A 27762-nucleotide genomic window follows, 5' to 3' on the forward strand; every position below is an offset into this window, starting at 1 on the left:
CGAGGAATCAATGAAAGGTTGAATGGAAGGTTTAACATTTTCAACTAAAAAAGTTCGATATTCTGTTATTTATGATGATGATGATAGAACTTAATCAAATAATATTGCATGACACAATAAAAACTTATTTATATTTGAACAGAAAATATAAAACAAACTACATTTTTGAATCAGTTGCGTTAATAACTAATGACATTACGTGGATTTGTATTGCATTTAAATCTGTGTTTCTGCGTCATAACGCCTACATTAAAAAAAAAATACAAGACACAAACATCATTTAACACTCAATATCAAATAGACATGCCACTGAAAACTAACAATTCAAAAACACCTACACAATCAATCTTTTCTATTTCATTGCCAACAATATAAGCCCACATAAGCTTAAATTTTGCCTACAGCTATGCTGCAGGGATATAATGGACAAATCATGTATTCATCAGATTTAAAATATCAAAAAAAGGAAAGATTTCCAGATTGTAAATTAGTTTTATGATTAAAACTTAAGATTTAAGGATTTCCAAAAAGAAGTTTCATTTTTAATAGCCCGCTTTTTCGCAAGTTTTATATTTATAGAAGTCAACTTTTGACTTTTGCAAGATAAAAAATTTGTTATTGTTGAAAATTTAGCGATACAATTTATCAAAATGATATGGCACATATGCGGAGTTTAAGCTGACATGGTTTTCTATTAGCAATAGCATATCTTTGTCTTTCTAAAAGTTTAATTACTAAACATCAATTAATTTCTCTTAAAAAATACCATTTCTTATTAAGATACTAAGAATATCAAAAGAAAACCTCTTATTGGAAAGCTCGATAAACTTCTACTTAACAATTGTGCATTTTCTAATTGATTTTTTTATTAATTTAGAATTAAAAATGAGAAATGAAGCATTTTTATTAAATATAACAATATCCATTAGATCAGATCTGTTTAGTTCTATATTTTGCAAATTAGTTAATGTAAGCGTAATTGAAGCAACAATACCGAAACAACTTCGAACTATTGTTGAAAGAGCAATTTACAAAAGCGGAGTTTAAAATAGATCGACTAATTATAGACCGATTTCAATACTTTTAGTCTTTAAAAATTGTCTGGAATGAATTGTTGTCAATAGATTACAAAGTTTCATTAAAAAACAAAAACTTCTGAACATAACTATAGGGTCCATCGAGTGTACCTTCGGCTGTGTGGCACGTAGCGCCGGCCGCCCTTCTGAAACCAAATGTTGGCAATAGCCTCCTCTTCAATTTTTGTGAACAAAAATTTGTTCAAAATAATGAAAACAACCCAACAAATGGCCCAATTATGACTCTCGTTTTGGGTTTATCCGCTTTTCAATGTAAGCGTTCGGGTTTTTGAGCCCCAAATGCGACAATTTTGCTTGTTTACATACCCGTCAAGATCAAAATGGACTTCATCTTAGAAGATGATTTTTATGGCAAAATCGGTATCTTCTCTAAGCGTTGTTCCCAGCGTTTTTTTAAGCTGGAAGTAAGCGCAATTGTTCGGTAGTTAGACGCTGAGGAAGATTCGCCTTTTTTGGGATAGGCTGGACAAATGCAGTTTTCCATCCGCTCTGAACGAGACCTAAAGAGAAGGATAGATGAAAAAGCTTACACAGTGGTCTTACCAGCGTTGAAGAATTCCTCTTTAGACAATAGCGGGGATACCATCCGCACCAGCAGATGTATGTATGTTAAGATCTTTTAGGACTCTCGCTACAGTACGAGTGCGAACAAAGATTTGACCCATAGAATCACTAAATCGCTCAAGTACAGGCGGAGTCCTAACACTCACCGGCAGCGTTGAATTGGCGGCAAACTGCCAAGCTAAGAGATTAGCTTTCTCTAAAGAGCTAACAAATAGAGTGTCATTCACAACGAGCGTGGGAACCGAGGAAGAGGAAGAATTACTCATATTTTTTACAAGTGACCGAAAATTTGTACTGCCTTTAAAACAATGCAGTATTTTTGTTGCCTTAATTTTTGGTCATATAAAAATTTGTACTGTCGAATATGGGCGTTGCAGGCCTTCCTGGCTTGCTTGAACTTATTCCGGTTTTCCTCAGTTGGATTGGCTTTAAAACAACGCAAACTTACCTTATTGACCCTAATAACCTCTTTACAGCTCGCATCGAACCTTGCGTTTTCCTTAGGTCTGATGTTTTTAACCCTGTTCGGGATAAAAGTTCTCGTTCCCAGGAGAATCAAACTAGTGATGATATCAGCGCTGGCGTCGACGTCACTATCGAGGAAGCATAGTTAAAGATCCTAAAATAATAATTATTGAGACCGTCCCAGTTGGCTTTCTCGTATTGCCAAACGGTTCTCTTAGGAGCTCTTTCTTTAACTGGAGAGTTTTTACACGAGAAATTTGCTGATATGACACAATGGTCAGATGTGCCTAGAGGCGATAGAACACTAATAGTAAACTTACCAGTGTCAGAGGTAAGAAACAAGTCAAGAGTGTTTTCTGATCGACCTACCACGTCCGATATTAGAGTGGGCTCGCTGACGAGCGGAGTTAGGTGGTTTAACTCAGCGAAGATCTCAAAATACACTCCTTCCGGTGTTGTCTAGATAAACCAAGATCATTAAACATACTCTTCTATAAATCTATTGTAAGACTTGTGTCACCTTCTTGTTGAAACCACATGTCGTCAAAGTTCATAAGTTCATATCTTTCAATTTGGATTTAAAATAATCTGTAATCATGTCGCGATAACTCTAGTCATTCGCAGTAACGCACAAACATGGCTCAGTAACACCGCCATGAACTTAAACAAACCATTTTGTACTTTAAATGAAGTTAGAGAGACATTGTCAATCGTTGCCAGTTCACTGGCATTATCTAAGAAGGGATTACCGAGAAAGTTATTCCTTCTAATAGAGCGTGCTAGACATGTACATAGAAGGTGTTAGACTTTTTCCTCTTCTTCCTCGTCCATGCAGCTTCCACAGAAGTCATTTGTGTAGACCCCTTGCCACAGAGCATGTCTTCCTATGAGGCAGTGTCCTGTTATTACTCCAATTGTAGAGCTTATACATTGTCTGCTCCTGGATATCAATCCTTTTGACCGTTTTAAGTCTATGCTTGGCCATATTTGCTTGGTTGCTAGACAGGTGGTACTCTGTGACCATCCAGCATTTGTTAATTCTAGAGCATATTGTTTGAGAAGATATTTGCATGCAGCAAGTGGTGTTCCTATGTTATGTTTTTGTTCAACATTAGGCAGAAGTGTTCCGTTTTTGGCGAGCTCATCGGCTTTGCAGTTCCCCGGAATGTCTCTGTGGACCGGCACCCAAATGAGGTGAATTTTAAACTCATCATCATTTTAAACGATCATCTCATTCAGAGATGATCGGCAATCGTGGACTATTTGAGAGTTTGTGGAGACAGGCGCAAGAGATTTAAGAGCGGTTTGGCTGTCCGAGAAGATTGGTATACCCTTGCAAGATATAACGTTTTCTTTGAACCAGGATAGTGCCTCTTTAATCACCATTACTTCTGCCTGGAAGACACTACATTGATTGGGAAGTCTGTATGATAGACTGAGATTCAGTTGTTGCGAATAGATACCACTTCCAACTCCGTAATCGGTCTTTCAACCGTCTGTATAGCAGTGTACCGCATCGTCTTCCAGGGGTCTCTCTTCTTCGCAGGAGGATATTGAAGTGATGGACACATGGAAGCTTTTACCGAATACCATTTTTAGGGTGGTATAGTCTAAGTGATCTGGTATAGATCTGAAATTGTCTAGAATAGTAGTATGTCCATTATTGTCCACACATGTATTGGCTGCCACCATTTTGGAAAAGATGTCAAGCACTTCCAGTGCTGCGGTTGGTGTTGAGCGAAGAGCTCCTGTGATGTATGTACATACCTGCTGATAGCTGGACTTTGATGAACTTATTTAGATTTAATATCTTGTCCAAGGAGGTCCACCATACGACTACTCCATAAGATCTATTGAAGAAACAAAAACAGAACCTGCATTATTTGAATTATGTTCCTTAAATGAAAAGTGTACCAATTTTTTCATAGGAAACGCACAAATTCTTTGACGTAAAGCAAAAGAAACTGGTCGTAAGGACTTTAATGACCCTAAGACTTTAATACAAAAGACTTAACTATTATTATAGTTATAAGTTTTGGTAGACGTGAGCTGTTAAAAAATATAATCTGTTAAACTTCATCAAAATCTATGATGCAATTTTCGATTTAAGAAGTTTTTAACTATCGCCAAAGAATTGTACCTTTTTATTTTGTTTTCCTTTATCATTTATGTAAAAATATTAAACAAATAAAAAAGATTCCAATTAAAAATGCGTACGACTTTTCAATTACTTTTCCTTTTCTTTTCTTAAGAACTGATTCCCTGAACCTCTATAAATATTATTTTTTCATGACTTATTTCTTTTTTTCTTCAAATTATCTATGTATCTATAAATGAATGGATGTAGAAAAGGATATATCTCTTTTAATTCAATTAAACTCCAGAGCTGATTCGAAACAAAACCCAACAAAAAAAAAAATACACAAAAATGAAATTATTTCATCGCAAAGAATATGCAATGCATAGCACAGACAAATTTCCATATTAATCGAAACACTTCGATTGCTGTATTTAATTTACATCCATTATTAATATTATTCCGTTCAACTGTAAGAGACCGACCAATATAATGAAATAATATCATTTCTCTATACAAGCTTATATACAATATCAACATAGGTGGGTCTGTACAGGGTAGGTCAAAAGTTTCTTCATAATTTGAAAAATTTATAACTCTTCTCTTTAGCTCATGATTACGAAACTACTTCCACGATTTTCAGTCAACAAGGAGCTATGGTTAATTTTTCTCAACTCATTCTTGAATGTGTTGTGGAAGGCTAAAAACATAGCTACGAAGGCGTTCTTATGCTCTCGGCGCATTCCGCAGTTCTAAGAAGCGAATTGCAGCTGTTTTCATACAAAATCCAATTTTAGCAAGAATTATGCCAGGAGTTTCTCAAGAACGTGTTTTTTGCGTACTAGTTCGCTTACAAGAAATAACGAGGCAGCAAAATTATTTTATTCATCATTTTATAATGAGTGCTGAAGCCATCTCCATCCATCCTCGTAAGTTGCATTCTCCTTTACTTTTTGAAGGACGGTGCCGCCAATACTACAACTATAAATGCTGAAATCATTGGGTTACGATCGATCATTTTTTGAGGCTATCGATTTCTAACAATCCGCAAACTTCTCGCGCCACAAACGATGCTCCTATGGTAAATGTTCGGTTATATAGGGTTTTTTAATAAGGACGTTGTTTGTAGATTTCGCGTTTGCTGTGTGGCACGAAGCGCCGTCCATTTTGCTGAAAACACATGTCGTCTAGGTCCATATGGTTCAATTTGGGCCATAAGAAATTAGTTATCATCGATATGTAGCGCTCGCTGTTCACGGTGACCGCCTCACTAACATCCCTTTCAAAAAGTATGGATCAATTACGCCGGTGCTGCGCCGGCCCACAATCCACACCAAACGGTAACTTTTTGGTAATGCGTTATCACCTGGTCAACCTCGCGTTGGAATTTTGCTTATTAACATAGCCAATTATCCAAAAATGCATCAAGTCACTAAAGTTGATTTTTCGGACAAAATGGTGGTCCTCTTTCTAACGATTCGAAGCCCAGTCATCGAAAAAATGGCATTCTTTATGGCCATCAACTTTGAGCTCCTGTGTCAGTAGGATCTTGTACGGGTGTAAGCCCAAGTCCCGACGCAAAATTCGGCAAGTTGAAGTCTGCGATAGGCCGAGTTATTTTCCACGGTGAAGAATATACTCGGGTACTGCTGTACACTTTCACGGACTGCGGCGATGTTTCCAGCCGATCTTGCGTTCTTTGTACGGGTGTTGGCTGATTGTTAACTGTACCGGTCATCTTAAATTCGGCCAGCAAACGTTGAAGAGTCATTAAACGACTATGAAGGACCACTACGTCTACCCTAAAATGGGAGTAATGCGCCTAAATTTGCGTTAACAAACACTCATTTTGATAATCAAGTTTTATCATTTGAATGTGCTGCTCAATCGTGTAACTTGACATGACAATTTGTCACAATCAACTGAATAATATGCAAAATATTTTACAGATTTCAGCAAAACAAAATGGCCGCCACGAGTCGCCAAAATCTACCTGCGCCAATTTAAAAACTCTATAGAATAATTTTCAAAAATGTAATAAGCCCGAATTTTCTCTGGATATAACTTCATAAGACTTTTTCTGTGGGGATATTTGAAGGTTAGGATATACGTTTGTAAATCCACCATACTTAAGATCCCACAGCTAAAGGAAAGCACTGAGCCAAGAAGTTTTATGAAAAACTCTCTAAAAAGATTCCGTATCTGTGAGCATGAAGCTTGACGGAAATCTCAATAAATTATATTTTAAAATATATTTAATTGCTTTAAATTAAGAAATAACTTTTTAACCACCCTGTGTATATCTGTATAAACGTTTCATTCTGTATTTCTATACATTTATACATAATTTTAATGTGTAGAGGTATTTAAAATTATATCAAGGTAGATGTATATTGTATATGTAGAACAATTCAATATTCTGATGTTTGCTTTTTGTATTGTTGATCTTTTATTGATTCTGAATAACAGACTCGTAACACTCGATTGTGTATTTACGTACCATTAATATCTGAATATGATGGCATCGTGTTTACTTTTAATTACGTTAATTATAAAACATCGATTGGGAACTTTGCAAAATTAAAAGGAAGGGATTAAGGTTTTCTCTTCCTTGTTGTTATTTTATTTTGCTTTTGGTTCGTTGTTTCGCCACATAAAAGGATATAAATTTATAGAATAAATCTATACAACTATAAACACCCTTAACCGTAAAGTCAAGAACTACATAACCTTATTCTATTCTTAATTTGTGTTTAAAAAAAGTATATATTTTTATGAAACAGTATTTTAACGAAGCTAAAAAATTAAACATTTAAATTAGTAAAAACTTGAAAATATACTATAAAGGAATAAGTTAAGTACCTTTGCGTGTCAACTCTGATTTATTAAAAAATTTTAATGAAAACTGAATTTTTTAAATAATTTAATAATTAAGCATAACAATTCAATAAATGTGTGAAAAGACTACATCATTATTTATTTTGAGTTAATTTTCGAACACTTTTTGACACATATTGTGTGGTATCTCAGCCATAACTTTACTAATGTTGGATTTTGAATTGATCAAGACTTAAAGATTTATCGGTTTTATCAAAAAAAAAAGTCCAGCGGTGTCAAATCGCATGATATCGGCACGATGAGAAACTACGCTACAAACTAGCGAATATGGCCGCTAGAGTTGTGTGGCACCTTGTTGTTGAAATCACATATCCACCAAGTCGTATTCTTCAATAGAAGGCAAAAAAGTAATTTATCGTATGACCATAACGCTCCAAATTCTAGGTAGAAGTCGTTTCATTGCAGTTTTCGAAGAAGTAAGGTCCAAATACACCTGCGGACCAAATTGCGCACTAAACATTGACTTTTTGTGGATGTAATGCCCTCTCATCAATTGCTTGAAGATTCTTAGAAACCCAAATTGGACAATTTTGTTTATTAACATACCCACCGGGTCTGAGAGCGAAATGTGATTCGTCGCTGAAGAAAATTTTGTTCGAAAAATCGAGTCCACTGCCTGCTGTTCAAACGCCCAATCGAGAATGGTCAGCTGGCTTTAGTTGTTGTGTGAGCTGATTTTTTATGGATATAGGTATAGATCCAAAATACGTAAGAATCTGCTGTAAGACAGGCCCAATTCTTGAGAACGATGAGGAATCAACACATTCAGGTCTTCAGTAACATTTTCACTTATAGCAGCGATATTTTCAGTGTTACGAGTGAAACGATGACGTACAAGCTTTACAATATCTGTAACCAATCCAGTCTTTTTTCACAATTTGGAAATTGCTTGAATGGTTGGACGATTATGTAAACCATAATCTTTTTAAGCACGATATGTGGCCGATATCACCATTTTTGTAGTAGGTTTTAACAATTTTTAAGCGTTGTGCGATTGTTAAGCGAACCATTTTCGTAAATGCCAAACTTTCAACTGACACAAAAAAATTGGTTTATCAGCTTAGTTTGACAGATGTCGAATTCCAGCCCTATACTTTCGAAGCCGCAAAATGGATAGGACCTTAAATGTGCTTAAACAATAAATTAGGTAACGCAACAGTCCTTTGAGAACTACCTAATGCCTTGTGACTTAAAACTCTCAACCAGACCAACTGTTTTATGACGAATCAAAACGGCTTATTTAAGATAGCACTTTTCATGACAAAAATTACTCTTCTATATTTTGGCACTGTCAGGGATCGAACCCAAGACTTCTGGCATGATGGTCCAGCTCCCTTTTTTGTTTTGTTTTTTAAATTCATTTTTATTAATTCAATCTTAAACCTATCTTAAAGCTAGACAGCTATTTTAAAGCTAGACGAAAATTCATGAAACAAGACTTATTAACCATAACTTACAACTAACTTACTGGCCCCAAACATGAAAGCCGGCCAAGGATTAAAACTCCATCCCGACTAACTACTATCAAGTGCCGAATGAAGCCACCAAAACTGGTTCTCCTGCTGCACCCTATCAGTTAGACCCCGTTTGGACACAGCCCTTCTGAACCGAAGGAGATCTACTCCGCCTTGTGCCATGACGTCACTATTGTACAGGAGTCGCCTATTCACGGTTCGTCGTCTGACGTGGTAGATTAACGGAACTGCCAATCAATCCTGTATCAGACCGCATCTATCTAAAAACGGGAATGCTTCTGGTGGAATGAAGCCACTCAAGCGTACACTCTCTAAATACTCGTCGTTCGGATAGAACGCCCCGAAAATTAAATTTTTGGTTGAAGACATAACTCTTGTAACGTGACCTCGAAGGAGATTAAGCACGAAATTGTCAATTCTGTTAATTCGAGATCCGTTGTATAGGACCTTGTTGGAAGAGTAATGCACGTAAGAAGATTCGGGTGTTCAATATAAGCCGGTACAGTAACTCGAAACTACTCCATTTGGGAAGGGGCAACATTGGACCACACAGGACAACCATAAATGATCATCGGGCGTATGAGGGCCGTGTATCAAATTACCTTTACTCAAGAGTCAAGCCGACTGCTAAGAAACAGTCGTTTCGTCAGAGCGAAGGCTCCTCTGGCCCTGGTCAGAGCAGCATTTATATGTCTGTAGAAATATAAAAACTGATCTAACCAGATACCGAGGTACTTCACTACACTTTTGCTCACTAAAGGCTGCTCGTGAAGATCAACGATGACCATCTTGCTCCAATTCTTGCACGTATCGATCGTGGCCCTAGCCAACGGAGTCCGGAACAGAATTGTCTTCGTTTTCTGGACTTTTATTTTCAGTTTCAGTCGTCACAATACCGCTAAATCTTGTCGAAATCACGCTGCAAGAGCAATTGCCTTTGTAAGTCTACCTATCAGATCGCTGGTGTAAGTGCTGAAGAGAATCGGCGCATTCACCGCTTCCTGTTCAAGACCATTTTTAATTAAGAATGTTGTGCTGAAGGGAATCGGCGCATTCACCGCTCCCCGTTGAAGACCATTTTTAATTGAAAATATTGTGGTAGAAGTTGCATTGCCACTTTTGACAACAATCTTTCTAACGTTAAGCATATCACAAAGTATATACAACAACGGCTTGCTTATGCCAAGCCCGCTCAGTTTTATGTAATGACCCTCTAACCATACGGTTTCAAAGACCTTTTCCAAATGAACCAGAACAGCACCTGTGCATTGTTGTTTTGATTTATTCCATTATATATCAAAAACGAGTTAAGAACGCAGCATGAATTATGTCATGACCCGCCTTGAACCCGAACTGTTTATCCGGAATTATTTTGTTGTCCGCAGCCCACTTAGTCAAAGCCCTATTAATGATTTTTTTGAAAACGTTGCTTGTGCTCGGAAGAAAACTTATCGGAGTTGTCCTTTCCCTTTTTCGGGAGAGGATGAACCACAGCGGTCTTCCAATGCACTGGATAATATGCATTATTCAGTGCATTGTTGAAGAGTGTGGTGTAAATGTCAATTTCCTCCATCGGCAAATGTCTTAGTTCGACACCTGCTAACTTTATGTTTTTTATTGAGTTGAAGATGATCTGAAGTACAAAAATTAAAGCCATTTTTCCTGCCAGAAAGGATTGGGAAGATGGATTGGTTACGAAAGATATCACTATCTTTATTGACGGGTTAAGGACGTTGGGTGGATTTCCGGTAGGAATGTTCTCTAAGCAATAGTCCCCATAAACATATTTTGTCCAAAAATCGAAAATTCGATAATTCTCAAAAACAATCCTATGTATTTTTTTTTCGTATTGTTTTTGTTTAATTTGGCTTCTTTTAATATAAGCAAATATTTTTGTTTTGCTCTGAAAGGGTAATGAAAATAAAACCGATGTTTTGTTTTCAATTTGCGTCAAGAAATAATCAATCTATATTGACGGAATTTCACTAATCATTTTACGAATATGTGCGAAAGCATTGGATGTTCCTTTAAAAATCATTTTTAATCGTTCACTTGCAAATGGCGAGTTACTAAATACTTGGAAACGTTCAACAATCACACCTATTTACAAATCAGGTGGTAGGCAAGTTGTTTCAAACTATCGTCCAGTTTGTTAAATTGCTACGATTCCCAAATTTTTTGAAAAGTTAGTCTATGACAAATTAACTACTTCTCTTAAAGCAATGATTTGACCATACCAACATGGTTTTGTAGCTGGAAGATCCACTGCAACTAACTTCACTATTTATAAAAATTTAGTCTTGAATGCACTTAAGAAAGTTTATCAGTATGATGTTGTCATAGGCTTGTCGTAGGCTTTCACTCAAACTTTTTAAAATAGCATAGTTCCTGCTTAAGGGATCGTATTCAGGACGTTCGTATAAATAACATTCTTTCTGCACCTATAATTATATGTTACGTCGGGTAACCCGCAAGGAAGCCATCTTGGTCCTCTTTTTTTTGTTTATAAACGACATTCCTGATATGTTTTTAAATTCAAAGTGCTTGATTTAAACAGATGATCTTAAGGTATTCCGTTGTATAAAATTTGAACATGATTGTTTTCTTCTGCAACAAGATCCTGATCTTTTGTCGAGCTGGTGTTTAGCTAACTGTTTACATTTGAACATTTCCAAATGCCAAAGCCTAACATATTTGCAAAACCGTCGTCCAATTAATTTTATCTATAAAATCAATCATATGACATTGTCCGTTATAACCTTTAAAAAAGATCATGGTGTGATTTTTGATAAAAAACTTGACTTTGTAAAGCATATAGATTTTTTAGTTGCTAAAGGCAGTTCAATGTTAGGTTTCATATTGCGAAACTCAAAGGAGTTTTCCAATCCATACACCTTAAAGTGTTTATATTTTGGGTTTGTAAGGTCTAATCTTGAATACTGCAGTGTAATCTGGAATCCTTCATATTTTCTTCATTCATTTAGAATCGAAAAGATCCAAAAACGATTTACGGGAGATTTAGTGAAAAGAAGTAAATGGGACATTGATCTTCCTACCTATAAAACGAGGTGTAAAACACTCGGTATTTTGGTTCTTAACATTCGTAGAAAGTATACAGACAAATACTGTTTGCAACATTATTTATTTCAATGTTAGTAGATATTTATTTAAATCAAATTTATTGTTAATTCTAAATAACTTTGCTGCTGGTAACGTTTAAAATTTTAAATTGTATTTATTATATTATCTAGTAATTACTTAAGTACCTTTTGTAACTTTGTTTGATGAATAAACTAAACTAAACTATTTCAATGGTTTTACTGCAAAATCTCTTATAAAGGCTCAATAATATTTAATGATTACAAATGTCATTGTTTTCATTTTTGACTTTAAAAAAAAATATTTTTTTTTTAATTCGGTATCTCAATGTTAAACGTATGTTTTTTTTATAAGTTCTAAATAACTTCAGAACCATAATACAAATATTTTTAAACTAAAACTGACAATATTTTAGAAGAAAAAAACGCTCTACAATATTTTCAAATACAAATTTTGAAAAATTAAGTTTTGTTGAGATTTTGTTATTATTATTATCTGTAAAACATAATTTATTCCAAGTCTATATCTGCACACACTGACATTTCTCTAAAAGCCTTTGATTTAGATTTTAGTGACCGTGAAATGTCTAAAAGTTTAAAAACTTTCAATTCGGCCAATCGGGACCAATTACAATGTCCCCCTACTGGGGTTAGAAATCTTTATTAAACATTTTTAATAACCCCATACTGTTATCTATCAAATTGCTTTTTTTCAGGGTTGCCAACACTTCACTGCACAAATGGCGGCAAATTCAAATCTTGCGTTAATTTTGGGACACCCTTTATTATCAAGTTCATAGACATTAGAAATTTTAAAAAGTATCTTTTATCAATTTTATTTTACGTTCATTACTATGTGAGCTTTAAAATTAAAAAAAATCCTTTTAAATATTTTGGGTAAAATAAACGACGGGTACCATACCTCAAAACCACAATTAATCTTAAGAAAAATTTCATAAACTTGTTTGTTGTCGATTTGATATTTTTAGAATTTTTAAACTTCTGAAATGAGAACATTCAAAATTTTTCTATTTTTCTTTTTTTTTTTTTCATTGAAATTTAACAAAGGTGTCTGAAAATATAACACACATTAGGATATTTTTAATATATTCGCACAAAAATTTGTCAAAATATCCTTAAGTTTATGAAGATGTTTTGCCCTGAACAACAACAACAGGCAAAAGAAAAATAAAAAAAAACAAGATGCAGATTGAAAAACTTCTAACCTCATAATAAATTCAATGACAAAAAGTCAACAGCATTAAATTTGATTGGTGCCGTACAACCTCCCTGAAAATTCTTAGAAAAAAATTAATGTTTGATGGTATGTTCATCATCTTTTTATTGCGAACAAATATACAACAACAACAAAAAAGAAGAACTTAAGAAGAAAATCCAACATATGCCAGGCGCAGCATCCAGCAATCAATGTTCTTCAATTCCATACAACTGCAAAAAAAAACATGACGAACTTCCAGCTTACCTATCCTCTCAACAGTTCCACACCCTCATTCAAAACTTTCCTAAAAAATCCATACACAATACAAAAAAACGTATCTATAATATGCAATGAACTTTGAAATATTATATTTTTTTGTTGGTCCTGTATAAAAATAGTAATTCTTCAAAATTGACTTCGTATTCAATTCCGAGATTTTGAACTGTCACACAGAGATTCAAAATCTCCCTCCATCATGTATGTATGAGTCATGAGAGAAAGGACAAAGGAAAACGTTTGATATATTCAAAATTATTTCTGAACGATTTACCACAAGTATTAGAATAGTGGCCATGAAATGAATGAATTTTTTATAAAATATAATTTTTCCTTGCTTCAGCAGATAGACGAATGAATATATGTTTGTCCATATACGGTAAGGGTATATAACGGTTCGGTTCCGTATAAAGTCATAAAGAATAATTCTCAGAAAATTGTAGGTTGAACACAAAAAAAAGAAAAGAGAAAAACACTCAAAATCGTTTGTTCTGTCATGAACGAGTTTTTGATTCTGCCAACAAAGACCGACCCTCACACACATCACCACAATTTCTACCGCCCCTTTTTTTCACCCCCACACACTCCCAATAACTCACCACACCACACCATAAGCTTTATGTATAAAGGACAGAGGAGGTATAGTATTAGGAATTATCACGTAATACGTTTCATGTGCAGGACATAACATTTCAATTACTTTCAGATCAAATTGTGTAAGTCCTTCTATAATCGTGTTATACCTTATCGTCAAAGCCAGATAAAATCTTTTTAGAGTATTATATTGGTAGACCTGGGATCGAGGTGGGTTGGGGTTGGATTTGATGCCTGGGATGATTTAAATAAAGGAAAAAAGTGATTGAAGTTTTAGAGTCCTTGAGTTTTGCAATTTTAATATTTTTTGTTTGTATTTTTGTCTAAAAATAATTTGTATTTAAAAATATAACGAATTTTGTATTTGTTTTGAAAATAGGTTCTTGGACCTTTTAAAGGTGCTTTGTTCTTTTGATATCGTAGGATTAAAGTATAACAGTGCTCATTCCACTTTCACTCATAAATGTGTAATAAAATATTATTGTATGGGAAGTTTGGTAGTTTTTAAACCAAAATGAAAGCTACGAATATCAACACTGTATTTAACAACTAAGCACTTTCAGCACCGAATAAAACCCAAGTAGGTCAGGATTCCTATGAGTTCTTCGCCTTAATCGAGTCTAATGCTTGTTGTCAAGACACACATTTTTTTTTCAAAACAGTTTGTCGCAAATTTTACCTTGGCTGATAGTACCATTGCTACCCCAGTTCTTGAGCATTTTAATGATTTCTTTGGGCCCATCTTTTTACGTACTCTTTGTACTACTAATGTGGTAGGGTCGTTAAAGATTTCAAAGAGTCCAAATGGTGTAACTACGGCCGTTTTCTTCATGTCTTTTGGTGCGATCGGAATCTGATTAAATGGTCTTACCAAATCAATTTTGGAAAATATTTTCTTCCCTAAGAGACAAGCTGAACAATCCTGAAGATTTCTTGGAGTGTTTACTAGAATCGTATCTCTTGCGGCCAACACAGAGAAGGGAGTGGCTAATCATGGACCCTCCTCTGCTGTTGGTAGCAACGAGAATACAAAGGTAACGATACCAAATTTCAGTAGTGGCAGGGTTGTGATAAATGGCCCTACCACTACTAGGGAGAATACTTCCAGAAATGGAAAACTCTCATGAGGCCTTTATAGACAAAGGCGGCAAACGGCGAAAATCTTTAAGGCCTCTGGTCCATCATCGGGGGCTGAAGGGACACCACAGCAAACCGCTAGTGTAGAATGGGCCAAAAGCATACTTGCTACTACAAGATCCAATAAGGACTCTACGTCCAAAAGAGAAAGGTCTCTTGAGGGGGCCGCACCGACAACAAAACGGCCTCGGGTGCATAACACCAGCACCCCCCTCAATCCCATCAGGAAACAATCCAGTTTCAGTGACGTCACGAAGGGCACGGTCGTGGTTGCGATCATTGACAGGAGCGATGATGATATCACAATATCGGCTGATCGTTAGCAGTTGGTCAAGGTTAAGCTCTCGGGTGGCTTTTTAAGCATTTAGAGGGAGCTTCCAGGACCACTTGCTTCCATAAGCGATGGGGGTTGGCATCAAGGCCATGTAAAACTCATGGTTTGTGGCGACCAGAGGTCTTGTGACCTATACAAGCTTGCTTTCAGCCGGTTAGTCTCTCATTCCGCCTTCCCAATCATTGTAGCGTATTCCAGGCGGAACTTTTGGTCATTAAAGAAGTCTTGTCTTGGCTCAAAGAAAACTTGATATCAACATCTGATATCCGTATATTCTCTGATAGCCAGGCCGCTATCAAATCTCTGGACTCTGCCTCTACAAACTCTTAACAGTCCATAACTGTCGATCATCTCTAATGGAGATGATGCAACAGTTTATTATTCATCTTTGCTGGGTGCCGGGCCATTGAGACATTCCAGGTAACTGTAAGGCAGATGAACTCGCCAGGAACGGTACAGTGCTGCCCATACTACCACGTTTGGCAAGTACTGGCATACCAGTGAGGAAGGCAGGCGCCAGGTGAACAGCATCGCCACGTGTCAGGTCACAAAAAACATCTGGCCAACACTGGATTTAAAACGTTCAAGGTACTTGCTCTCTCTAAGCAGATCGCATATAAGATCGATAAAAGGTGTCATAACCGGAAACTGTCTAATAGGAAAGCACGCCACGAGACTAGGCGTATTCTCAAATGACTTTTGCAGAAGCTGTATGGACGAGGAAGAGGAAGAAACGGTTCTTCATCTTCTCTGCACGTGCCCTACTCTAGCTCGAAAACGCATGAATTACCTAGGAAAATTCTTCTTTAACGATCTAAACGATCTAAATCATATCGGTATAATCAGCCTCTCACGTTTCGTAAGAGACTCAAGCTGGTTCCATTGAGCTCTGGAGGAAGCCCCAAGATTCATGTGGCATCACAATGGGCCATTAAACTTGCCTAAGTGTGTCCGTTTCCATCTTGGACAGCCACTATAACCTTACTTAACCTAACTTAACCAACTAGAATCGTGCGGTCGTTTAAAGAGAGATAATCTCCGTACGGATGGAAATCACTTGTCTTTTTGGCAACGAGATGATGTGGCGATGACCAGCAGCTTTCGAACTGGAGAGTTATTCCGATTTTCAGCATTGTCTCGAACTCACTTATTGTAATCTTTATCTTGTCAGATGCTAAACGTCGTGCTTTGCAGCTTATTGGAGGGAATGCTTTCGTGTTGATGTGATGAACGGTTGAGTGTCGGATTTCTTTGAAGCTTCCAGTTGGTTGATTTAAACATTGACACTCTTTTAGCAGCTCGATGTACTGTGAAGTTCCGGAAACTGATTTCACCTGTGATTACATCTCAAATGCGTGGTAACCCACCGCGGAAAGTCCAGTGATTCCGTCTAGCAATCTGCTGTGTGATACGTCTACAAGAAGTAGTTGGAAAGCTAGAAAGTCCGCACTTATAATAGGTTTGTTGACTTCTGCAGAAGTAGCATGCTGCCACTACCACTAAAATCACTACGGTGGCCTAAATTCATCTGCAAGGTGCGAAAGGTTGGAAGCGATGAGAGTATAGTCGGATGGTTTTGGCTTTTGACGTGAACCGGTATGTGAAAAAACTGAAACATCTGAGACCGTATCTACCAAAAGCTGAAATTTTGACGTTTTGTGCGTGATGAAAAGACGGCTGGAAGTTTGGCTGTCATTCACCGTCATCAATGACATCCGGTTTCGTTTCCTGCTTGCTGTTGGATCTCTGAGTTGCCTAGCAAGAGGGAGTTACCTTGATCTCTTGCATTTTTGGTCTTCACGGTTCATGTAAAATGGCTTCAACTTGCTTAGCCAGTTGTTCCACTTTCTGTGAGAGACTCAAATATGAAGAATATGTTTAGCTATATGTGCTGGCAAATTGTTGCTGTGAATGACGTTGTTGATTCTGTCTGCGATGAGACCAAGGTTTTCCAGATTTTATTGGATTTTAAGATGTACCAAGCATAGAATGTGTTTGGATGGGCAATCTATCAATTAAAATTGCTTTTAAGGCATCGTCAGTCATTGTACCGCCTAAGTCCTTCAATGTCAAAGAAACAGAACATATCCATTACCTAATGGATTGATGATGACCTCTTGTACTTCTGAAGCTGTGGTCTAATCCAGATGAACAATGACGAATGTAAACTGTGTTTCGAGTTAAGCGAACCACAGCTTCACATTTTCTCTACAAAAAGTTGGTGGTCGCACTTGAGCATGTCTAGATTCAACCTCCGTACCTCTATCTGATTGTGCTAGTGCTGGGAAAAAACTTGTTGCTGAAGATCTTGCAGCTGCGCTTGCAATGCTTCCATTAAATTGTCTGTCATGGGAGCATCAGCTTTAGAGCTGGAGGTGGTTGGTCGTTAGTTCCAGTAATTTTCTTTGTTTCCCATGACAAAAAGAAAACAGCAAAATATGTTTAATTTTGTGTCGACTTAACTGATTTAAAAACGCGAAACAAGTTATTGACAAATATGTTTAAGTTTTATTTATAAAATAATCAATTTTATTAAAAGATTGATGAAAACAAAATTATTCGTTAATACAAGAACTTTGCTAACTGGCTGAAGGCAAATCGACGAATGCTGAATTAAAGCAACAAGTTAAAATGAATTTGTAAAGCACCGGTCCGAGATGTTCGTTATAATTTATTTGAATTTCAAATTGGAAATAACGGGTGATAGTTAGATCGACTCCTTCAGATTCAAGTCTGAAACCCACAATGAAAAGATGGTGTACTCCAACTCCGTTTTATCTCAGATCCTCTTCCTCTTTTTCTATGACTGAGCTCATGTCTTTAACTTCTTATCCAATTAATTGTTACGCTGACTGCAGTATTCTTAAGTTTCAAAATTCGTTTAAAGATCACATCTTGCCTCTTCGGGTGTGACACTGCTACAAGAAAATATGATAATCTCATTTAAATCTGGCCTTTGGCCCAATTGTGAAGTATAGAGATTCGTTCTTGAGCTGAACTACGTGAATGTGAAATGGCTCTGTGTATCTCCACCGTAGCAATGTTAAAGAATTCAAACAAAATAAATACCTACTTCTTAGTTATTAACACCTCCTATATCATAATAAAAGTATACAAAAAAATAAGTTAGATATGCTCTCTACAAAGAACAAATACACACACACACACAAATTATCTGTGCCAAACATTAAAAGTCCATCCACCCTTCTTAAAAAAAATACAACAACTTTCAATTATACTATACTTTTCCAAAAAAAGAATAATATCCTTATTGGATATTTTAATTTCGTCCTTTTTTAATACGAAATTCAATCTAATCCTTTCTTTTTCATCATGTTCTTAATATTTTCCGTTTTAGATGCTCCAGTTTGTAGTACAACAACAGTTACAGTAGTTGGTGCATCAATTGAAGAATCCGTACCAATACCATGTCGAGTGAATTCAGATCCACCGGAAATTGAATTTGAATGGACATTTTCAAGTAGTGGGGAACATTTTGAAGTACCATCTGGGCATTATGCGACAATACAAGAAGCAACTACCACAACAACTGGTGATATACATCGAACGATAATCGAATCAAATGACACCCACATTGAGACTTATGGTAAGATAAACATAAACATTCGCAAGGACATATACTTTTCGTCCTTTTTTTCTTTTCTTCTTCATATTAGAAGTTTAATAAGTATGATTGGATTTTTTTTTTGTTTGTTTGTTTGGTAAGTGTCAATAGTACTTAGAAGAAAAATTGTATTAAGACTAAAAATACGAGGGTGGTAAGAATGAGGATATATACGATATAAAGTGTTTTTGAGTACGTACCTACACAAAATTAGGAATTCAGAGCGTGTGGTCGGTTGTCCTATAAAATAAGGCCAATATATATTATATGCTATGGGTACTCATGGTATAGGCAGGAGCTTGATTTTTTGTTTCATTTTCGAAGATTTATTATGTCAAGACATGGGATTTTTTGTTTGACGTTTGATGTAGTGACATTTAATTAAGGTGTCTACAGGTTTATGTTTACTCTCGAAATTTGTGTCTTAGAAAGACATAATTGTTGGTTTTGTTTTGTATTTTAGTGTCAACACAAATTTTGTGGTTTTATCAAATTAACAAAATGAGTTTCCTACCTGACATATGTACAGTGTTGGCCAAAACTAAAGCAACATGATCATGAAATCATGTTTTTTTTTCTTGTTTCCTATAGCCCTTCTTGTTGTTAATTAGTTTACTAAATCTGAAAGCGGTTAGCAACAATGCAATATCGTTGGCCAAAACTAAAGCAACTTTGTTGCTGCTCTTTCTTTTTCGTCACATGACATCAGGCAATACAAAATACCAAGGAGGTTTTTTGTATGAAATTTTATACGCACAGTTTAAGGCAGCTGCTTGCCGAATTTACAATTGAATATTTAGAATGAAACAACAACAACTTGTGTGTGCTACCACCAAGTTCATAGGCTGGAGTTATAGCCATTTCACGGGGGCCAACCCGTGCTAGCTCCTCACACGCTAGATCGCTTGTTCAAGCCCAGCTCGGGCAAAAGTTCTTCAAAAATTAAATTGAACATAAAGCGATTAAGCACCACTAAAGGAGTCGATGATCGGGTTGGTCCCCGTGAAATAGCTATAGCTCCAGCCTATGAACTTGGTGGTAGCACACACAAGTTGTTGTTGTTTCATTCTAAATAGTCAAAGATACAAAATACCGTTACTTTCAATCAATCTGGACATTAGAAACGTAACAACATAATAAACGATTATAGAAGTGGAATAAAACAATCAGGTCTTGCAAAAAAGTTTAATATTAATAAATCAGTGATATCTCGCTTAGTAAAATCATTTAACATGAATAACACCGTGAAAACTATCCACAGGGATGGTAGGCCGTGTAGACGTGGACACATTGCAATCACATCTGCACTGACATCTCTAAATGTAGAGAGTTCGCTTCGGGAGTTAATTCATTTAATGCTTACTAGCAGAATAATTAACTCAAAACTGAGCAACTCTTCTAGCAGACGATTCGTTAGTAGAGGGACACCGCAAGTGGTGTTCTATCCCCTCTCCTTTGGAACCTAGTGGTGAATGAAATCCTAACTAGTCTGGATGCGGAGGGTTTCAGAGTGATAGCCTACGCGGACGACGTTGCTATAGCAGTTTCAGGAAACCATCTTAATATCCTAAAAGAACTCTTACAAAATGCCTTGGACAGACTAACACTTTGGGCTGATCGGTGTGGACTGGGTGTTAACCCACACAAAACCGATCTGGTCTTATTTTCGAGGAGATACAAAATTCCATTTGTTAACCCTCCTTACATTAAAGGAATCCAATTAAAATTCTCACACGACGCTAAATACCTAGGTCTTGTTTTAGACAAAAAACTAAATTGGAAACACAACGTACAGGAAAGAGTCAAAAAAGCTACTGTAGCTCTCTTTTCTTGCAAAAAAGCTATTGGTAATAAATGGGGTTTACAGCTCACAATCACGCATTGGCTATACACATCGGTAATCAGACCGATTTTAACGTACGGTGTGGCAATATGGTGGACTGCTTTAGAGAAAGGTATAAACAGAGATAAGTTAAATAAAGTCCAACGTTCAGCCTGCCTATGTATAAGCGGATCGCTTCGCTGCACAGTCTGCAGCACTGGACACCTTGCCCCACCTTACACCTCTTGACATATTTAGTAAACAAATAGCTGCAAGCTCTGCTATTCGCCTCAATGCTTCGTCGCAGTGGACTAACAACAACATTGGCCACTCCGTAATTCTAAGGTACTTAGAATCAATTCCAAAGCACACAGACTACACCATCCCCCAACTACAATTCGACAGGAATTTCCAGATTTCTATACCTACCAGATCTTTTTGGGAGGATAGGACATTCTTGGAGGATGAGTCAATCCATTTTTACACAGATGGCTCAAAAACCAAAGAAGGGGTTGGTGGTGGTGTGTACTCTGAACGACTGAAATTAAGTCTCTCATTCCGCCTTCCCAATCATTGTAGCGTGTTCGGTATATTTCGTAAGGGACTCAAGCTGGTTCCATTGAGCTTGGAAGGAAGCCTCAAGATTCATGTGGTATCACAATGTGACATTAAACTGGCCTAAGTGTGTCCGCTTCCATCTTGGACAGCCACTATAACCTAACCTAACCATGGTAGGCCAAGGGCAACGACGCTCACAGAGGATAAACTGCTTTTCCGAGCAATAAAAAAAATTCTCATCCTCCAGAGAACTTAATACAGATCTATCATTGGAACTGAGTGGAAGAACGATTCGCCGGAGAGCTGTAGATGGTGGTTTGAAATCGCTCAAAATAGTGAAAAAACCTCTTATTTCGCTCAAAAATAAGAAGGCAAGATTGAAATTTGCCAAAGAGCATTGAAACTGGACAGTTTCCAAATGGAACACAGTGTTATTTTCTGACGAATCCAAATTTAATTTATGGGTTCAGATGGTGTGCAACGTGTTCGTCGTCCAATTAACAGAGGACTAGATCCTTCTTTTACAAGAGGAACCCTGTAACATGGAGGAGGATGCATCATGGTCTGGGGATGCTTCTCTGGACAGGGATTAGCTCCTATTCATAAATAGTTAGCGAAATGAAATATATGCATCTTTATGCATTTAAAATACAAACATTTTTTTTATTAAAAAAGTTGTTTTAGTTTTGGCCAACGCTTTATGTGAGATTTTTTTTTTAAGGTTGTATGAGAAGTTTAGATGGTTGATGTCTATAAGAGTTGAGAATGCCAAAGTAGGTTAAAATTTCTGTTCAATAAGGTCAAACAATTAACAATTCATCATAGAGTATTTAGCGCCAGAACTCATAGAAATTTAAAGATCACTTTGCCTGATGTGTTTTTTTTCTACAAGATTTAAAAAAAAAACTTTAATAACTTTATTAACTCATAATTAATTTTCAAATGTCAGAAAATGTAGATAATTAAAAAACAAAACTTATGTATGTATGTATTCATAATTTTAAGTTAAACAATAAGGTTTGTTTGATAATTTTGTCTACCTTTTCTGCCCTATATATAAAAAAGTTATTGCATCTTCTGTGTTTGGGAAAATTAACCATGGAAAACAAATTTTCTTGGCTCAAACCTATGACAATTGCTTAGTGCTAATAAGCGCTAATATTAAAGAACACCTATTTTTGGTTATAGTTGCAATTTGATAATATTTAAAAGTAGACGTTCATTTTTTGAAATAGATCATTTTCAGCAATACCGAACTTATCTTCATATTGATGGCTACGTGAATTTTCAAAATTGTGACATTTTGGGTTCATAAGTAATTGTTGACAAACAAATACATTCACAATTTGTGACGAAGGACAATCACCTTAGAAAATTTGGCTGATCAAATAGTAACATTAATAGGTTTGTTAATTTAATAGGGTAGCCCCGTTTTTGGTGTCAAAATTACACGAAATGAATGTGACCAACATGTGGTTTTGAAGAGTACTACATGTTCAACATGACATAGCGCAAGAGAGAAATAATATCATAATTGCAAATTCGGAATGCAGTTTTAAATCGTTTCAGGTGAACTTCTTTTCAAATGGACTTTACAGATGAATCTTGTGTATCATTTACCTTCCGTCTCAATACTTCTTCTCTTCATAAAAGATTTAAGAATGGTTGAAACAAAAAAATAAGTCAACATAATGTACATCCCTTATATATTTTAAACTTCCCATAGAAAATTATTGTAATGGGTCTGATTTGTCAAATTGAAAATTTTGACATTTCTCGATGTTTCAAGATCTCTGTGCGTGCGTGTGTACGTATGTTCGTACGTTTGGACGTCTGTATGTTCGCGACGTTTTTTTCGTCGTCCATAGCTCAAGAACCAGAAGAGATATCGATTTCAAATAAATTTTGTTATACAGATAATAAGGCAAAACGATGCAGAAAGGGCTCTCAAGAAAATTGCGTGGGTGGTATTTTTTACCATAGCAGTTTGAAAAAAAGGTGAACTCTAAATATCTTACGAACTAAAAACGTTAGAGACTTGAATTAAATTTTATATGATATATTGTAACGTGATATCAAAGAAGTATATTTTTTTTTTAAACCCATCTAACAGTTTTTTATAAATCAAAAAAAAATGTTCACCTCCAAAATTTTATGACTAAAATATGATTTCATCTCCAAAACAATTTTGTGCAACGTTTTCGAGAAAAATCGAATGTACAGTTTTTTTTTATAAAAAAATAACATTACCCAAAGCTATTAAAAATTGAATATCAATTTAAATTTCTTTTCAAAAACTTGGAATTTAGGCTTCATATTTATTTTATCTTATAAGAAATATTGTTTTCAACATTCTGAAAAATGTTGAGAAAAATCAAATTGACAGTTTTTTTACAAAAAATAAAAACTTAAAAAAAAGTTAATAAAAGATGGTAAAAATTGATTTTCGACTCAAATATCTTTTCCAAACTTTGAGATATTGGCTTTTATTTACTTTTATCTTTCAAGAAATATTTTTTTCAACATTAAGTCAAATTTAAAAAAAAACGAATTGACGGTTTTTCTTACAAAAAATTAAAAAACGATAAAAAAGTTAACAAAAGTTGGTAAAAAATGATTTTCGACTCAAATAGCTTTTCAAAAATTAAAAATATTGGCTTCAAACTTATTTTATTTCACAGAAAATATTGTTTTCGATATTCAATAATCTGTATATAAAAATTTAGCAGTCCGTTTTTTCATAAAAAATAAAATCAAAAATAGTACGAGTTACGTCTCAGCCTCCACCTATAACGGTATACCCACTATCCCTCACACGCCCCTTTGCCTAACGGCACTTTAACATAAACCATAACGGGTTCCCACCATTTTTTGCTTACATAGCATTCTTGATCCACAAACGGATACACCCCCTTTTCCCGTTCCTCCAACAAATGAAAACGAACAATATTCATATTTCATTTTATTCAAAGTGAAATATGAATATTTTGTAAACAAGTGCATTCTTCTCCCACGGGAGACACTTTGCATTTCGATAAGCACTATGTGGAATAGTTCACAAGATAGCATTATTTATTTTATAAGTTTAGTCTTAATACAACAAGCTCTCAAAGAGGTGCAGCCTTGCTATGGACAGCGGACTTTTTGTGAGCAATTAATAATAATAAATAATAATTGTAAAATCATTAATTAATAAAAAATAATAAATAAATAAATAAAGAAAAAAAAAGAAAATATAAACAAATAAAAAAAACTTTAAACTAAACAAACGTTAAGACTCAAAATATAACTTACGCAAATTTGGTAAAAATTGATACGAGTACATATAGAAAAACTTTTAAGCAAGAGAAATCGACAGACGGGATGGGAAGTTATCAGTGTGGGTCACATCCCAGGCTCTTTTTATTTTTGAAAAGATATTTGACCGAAAATAAATGTATACCAAGTTTAAGATGTGTTTTTTTTTAGGTTTTTATGTTTTGTAAAAATACTTAAATTCGGTTTTTGTCAAAATATTATTGAACGATAAAAACATTATTCTTAATAAGACGAAATTAGTTTGAAGTTAATATCTTAACATTTTTAAAAGAGATTTGAGTAGAAAATCAATTTTTAAAAGGTTTTAGTAAAGTTTTGTATATGTTTTTAGTTCCTTAAAAAAAATTGTCAATTCGATCTTTCACAAAACTTAACTGAATGCTTAAAATTATGTGTTTTACTATTAGTTAAAGCCAAGCAAAAAGCACCAATAACTTGTAAATTAAAACTTTCAACTGTTGTCAAGGATGGAAGGAACCTACAGTTTTTAAGCCAAATCTGAACAGCTAATTTAAGAAAGCACTTTTCATGACAAGAATTACTCTGAGAATTTGTCAATTCATTGCAAAAGGCAGTACCCTTGAGAAACACTTTAGATGGCATAAGCAGAGATCGATTCCAAGACCTCTTGCATGGAAGTCCAACGCACTTTTTTTCAAATTCATTTTTATTAATTCCACCTTATCTTAAGTACCTTAAAGCTAGACAAAAATTCATAAAACTAGCCTAATTAACCACAACTTACAACTACCTTATTGGTCCCATACGGACACTCTAAGCTAAACATTAATACTTAATCCTAATGCCAATCGGCCCTAAGATCTATTTTACTGTAATTCGTTTTATTTATTTTTTATTTTTAAGAAATCTAGGGGGAGGGAAAGGGACAAAGTAAAATACTAAAGCGTTTGTTTAATTTTAAAGAGTTTTAATTCACTTTAATATTAAAAATAAAATCACAATTTAAATTGAATTTAGATATAAGAATTAGATATTAGAATTATAGAAAAAAATATAAAAAAGATAGTAGAGTTTAACTTGACTTTCACTTGACTTTCTTATTTTACTTTTACATTTCTTAACGTTACTTTTTTGAATAATCGCGTATTGTGTTAAGTTTTATCTTTATAGTCTAGTAAGTCGTAAATTATGAATTTAAGAAATGGAATGAATTGGAAATAATATTTGAATACTTATAGTGTACATGTACAATGTTTGGTTTTAACTTAGAATGTTTATGATAAGTATAGTCATCCTACATTCGGCCATCTTTCTTGTTGGCTGCCTCAGACGAACAGTCATCTTTGGTAAGGTTTCTTCATCGCTAAAATTTCTTAACATCTTCATCGCTGTCTCCGGAATCATTTTCATCACTTTCTCTGTCACCTTCATTTCGCCAGGGCTTCATAAAATCAGCGGAGGACGAGGTAGAATTTGGTTCCTCGTGAACTCCCATTTACGAACTTCATATCGGTCGTTTCGCTTGAATTTAACGACTTCATACGGGCCTAAGTATAATGGATACAGCTTAGTTCCTGGTGCAAATTGAGTTTTCTTTATCGCAACCAGATCGCCCATTTTGTATTGCGTAGCAGCTTTTCTCTTTCGGTTATATCCCTTTCGATTTTGTTCTTGGACCTTCGCAATTTGTTCTTTAGCTTGGCTTCGCATCTCCTTCCTTTCCATTTCTGTGAGCAACCCCTGTAGTCACCAGCGAATGGTTAATCTTTCATTCTTCGCAATACTAATTGAATAGATTAGAAGTAAAGGCAGAACCTCTGTCCCTGATGACTCTCACTTGATCACCGAAAATTTCACTCTGGAACAACATCTTCTTCAGAACTTCTTCAGCACCCGTAGATTTTACCGGAAATATCCAAGTAAACTTCGAAAAAGCATCGACGATAACCAACAAGTGCTTGTAACTCTTTGCTGTCGAATTCATAGGACCAAGATGATCAAGATGATACGTATGGAGAGGAGTAAAAAAAATTTGGATTGGATTGAGTAAGCACTCCTTCTTTCCACTCTTTCTCGCTCCAAGGATACATGGTATACAATTTGCAATCGCTTGTTTAATTTTCGAAGACATGTTTGGTATACAAAAATCTTTTCTCGCCAAAACTTCGACCTTCCTTGCGTTCATGTGACCTTGCTCGTGTATGCCTCGCAGTACTTCTCTTTAAAGATTCTTTTGAACAACCAGAAAATAATCACTTTTGTAAAGAACACCGCTGCGCATAACAAAATCTTCATGCTCTTGATGTTTCAAGCGTTTCAAGATATTTGCTATCAGCGAACAAAACTCGTCTGTTGCTTGCGCTTTTCTAACGCAATGTGAAACACCATCTTCTACCCTCATTATTGCAGGAAATCGACTAAGCGCATCTACGTGCTTGTGAAGGACTTCCCAGTCAAAATCTTAAAGAAATATTGCCCACCATACACTTAACAATTGCCAAAACTTCTTGTTCATAGCTGGTAAGATTGCTTTCAGATTTCGACGATATTTAACTTATATAAAAAACAGGATGCATTTCATTATCATTGAGCCTTTGAAATAAGACAACTCCGTATCCAAGCTTATTCGCATCTGTGTGAGGCTCAGTTTACGTAATAGGTAAAATAAAGGTTTCGAAAAAACTGCATATGCAGCAATAAATCGCCTTAAAAAGCCAGTCAGCCCCAGAAGCGACTGAATTTTCTTGACTTTATCCGGTTTTGGAAAATTTTGGACTGCATTAAGTTTTTCTTACGATGGCTTCAATGAGCCGTTCTCTACTACGTGGCCTAAAAATCAATCACAATCCAAAGCACTAACCATCATGCCACAGGTACTACAAACATTTTTATTGGTATTCTGAAAAACTTATGTTCGTTTTAAATTTCCAATGATCTTAACGTCTCTATTGTGAAGCATATGACTTGAGAAAATGCTTGCATATCTTCATACTATTATTATTTTGGAAAACAACGGGAACGATGAAATTTTAGTCGAATTCGCTCATTTTTCAAAAGTATTTCTTTTGATGTTTTTCATTTGTTAAGCACAACTTACTTGAAACTGAGAACTTCACTGGTTCTTGAGAAAAACAAAACTTGGTCCTAGCGCACTCACAGAGATCTCTTTGAAAACTTATTATTTAGAATTTAGGGACCGAAAAACATTGAGATATGTCGAAATTTTCTATTCGATAAATTTCGT

General features: G+C 35.4%; 1 protein-coding gene across 1 annotated transcript in view; it reads left to right on the plus strand.

Moving 5' to 3' along the window:
- Positions 1 to 27762, plus strand: part of LOC129938522 (uncharacterized) — a 263598-nt gene that overhangs the window by 199596 nt on the left and 36240 nt on the right. The window contains exon 11 of the mRNA XM_056046146.1: positions 18593 to 18841. Coding sequence (XP_055902121.1) covers positions 18593 to 18841 — 249 coding nt within the window. The remainder of the gene's footprint in view (positions 1 to 18592; positions 18842 to 27762) is intronic.

Source organism: Eupeodes corollae, chromosome 1 (assembly GCF_945859685.1).
Source record: "Eupeodes corollae chromosome 1, idEupCoro1.1, whole genome shotgun sequence".
In the NCBI taxonomy this organism is placed as follows: domain Eukaryota; kingdom Metazoa; phylum Arthropoda; class Insecta; order Diptera; family Syrphidae; genus Eupeodes; species Eupeodes corollae.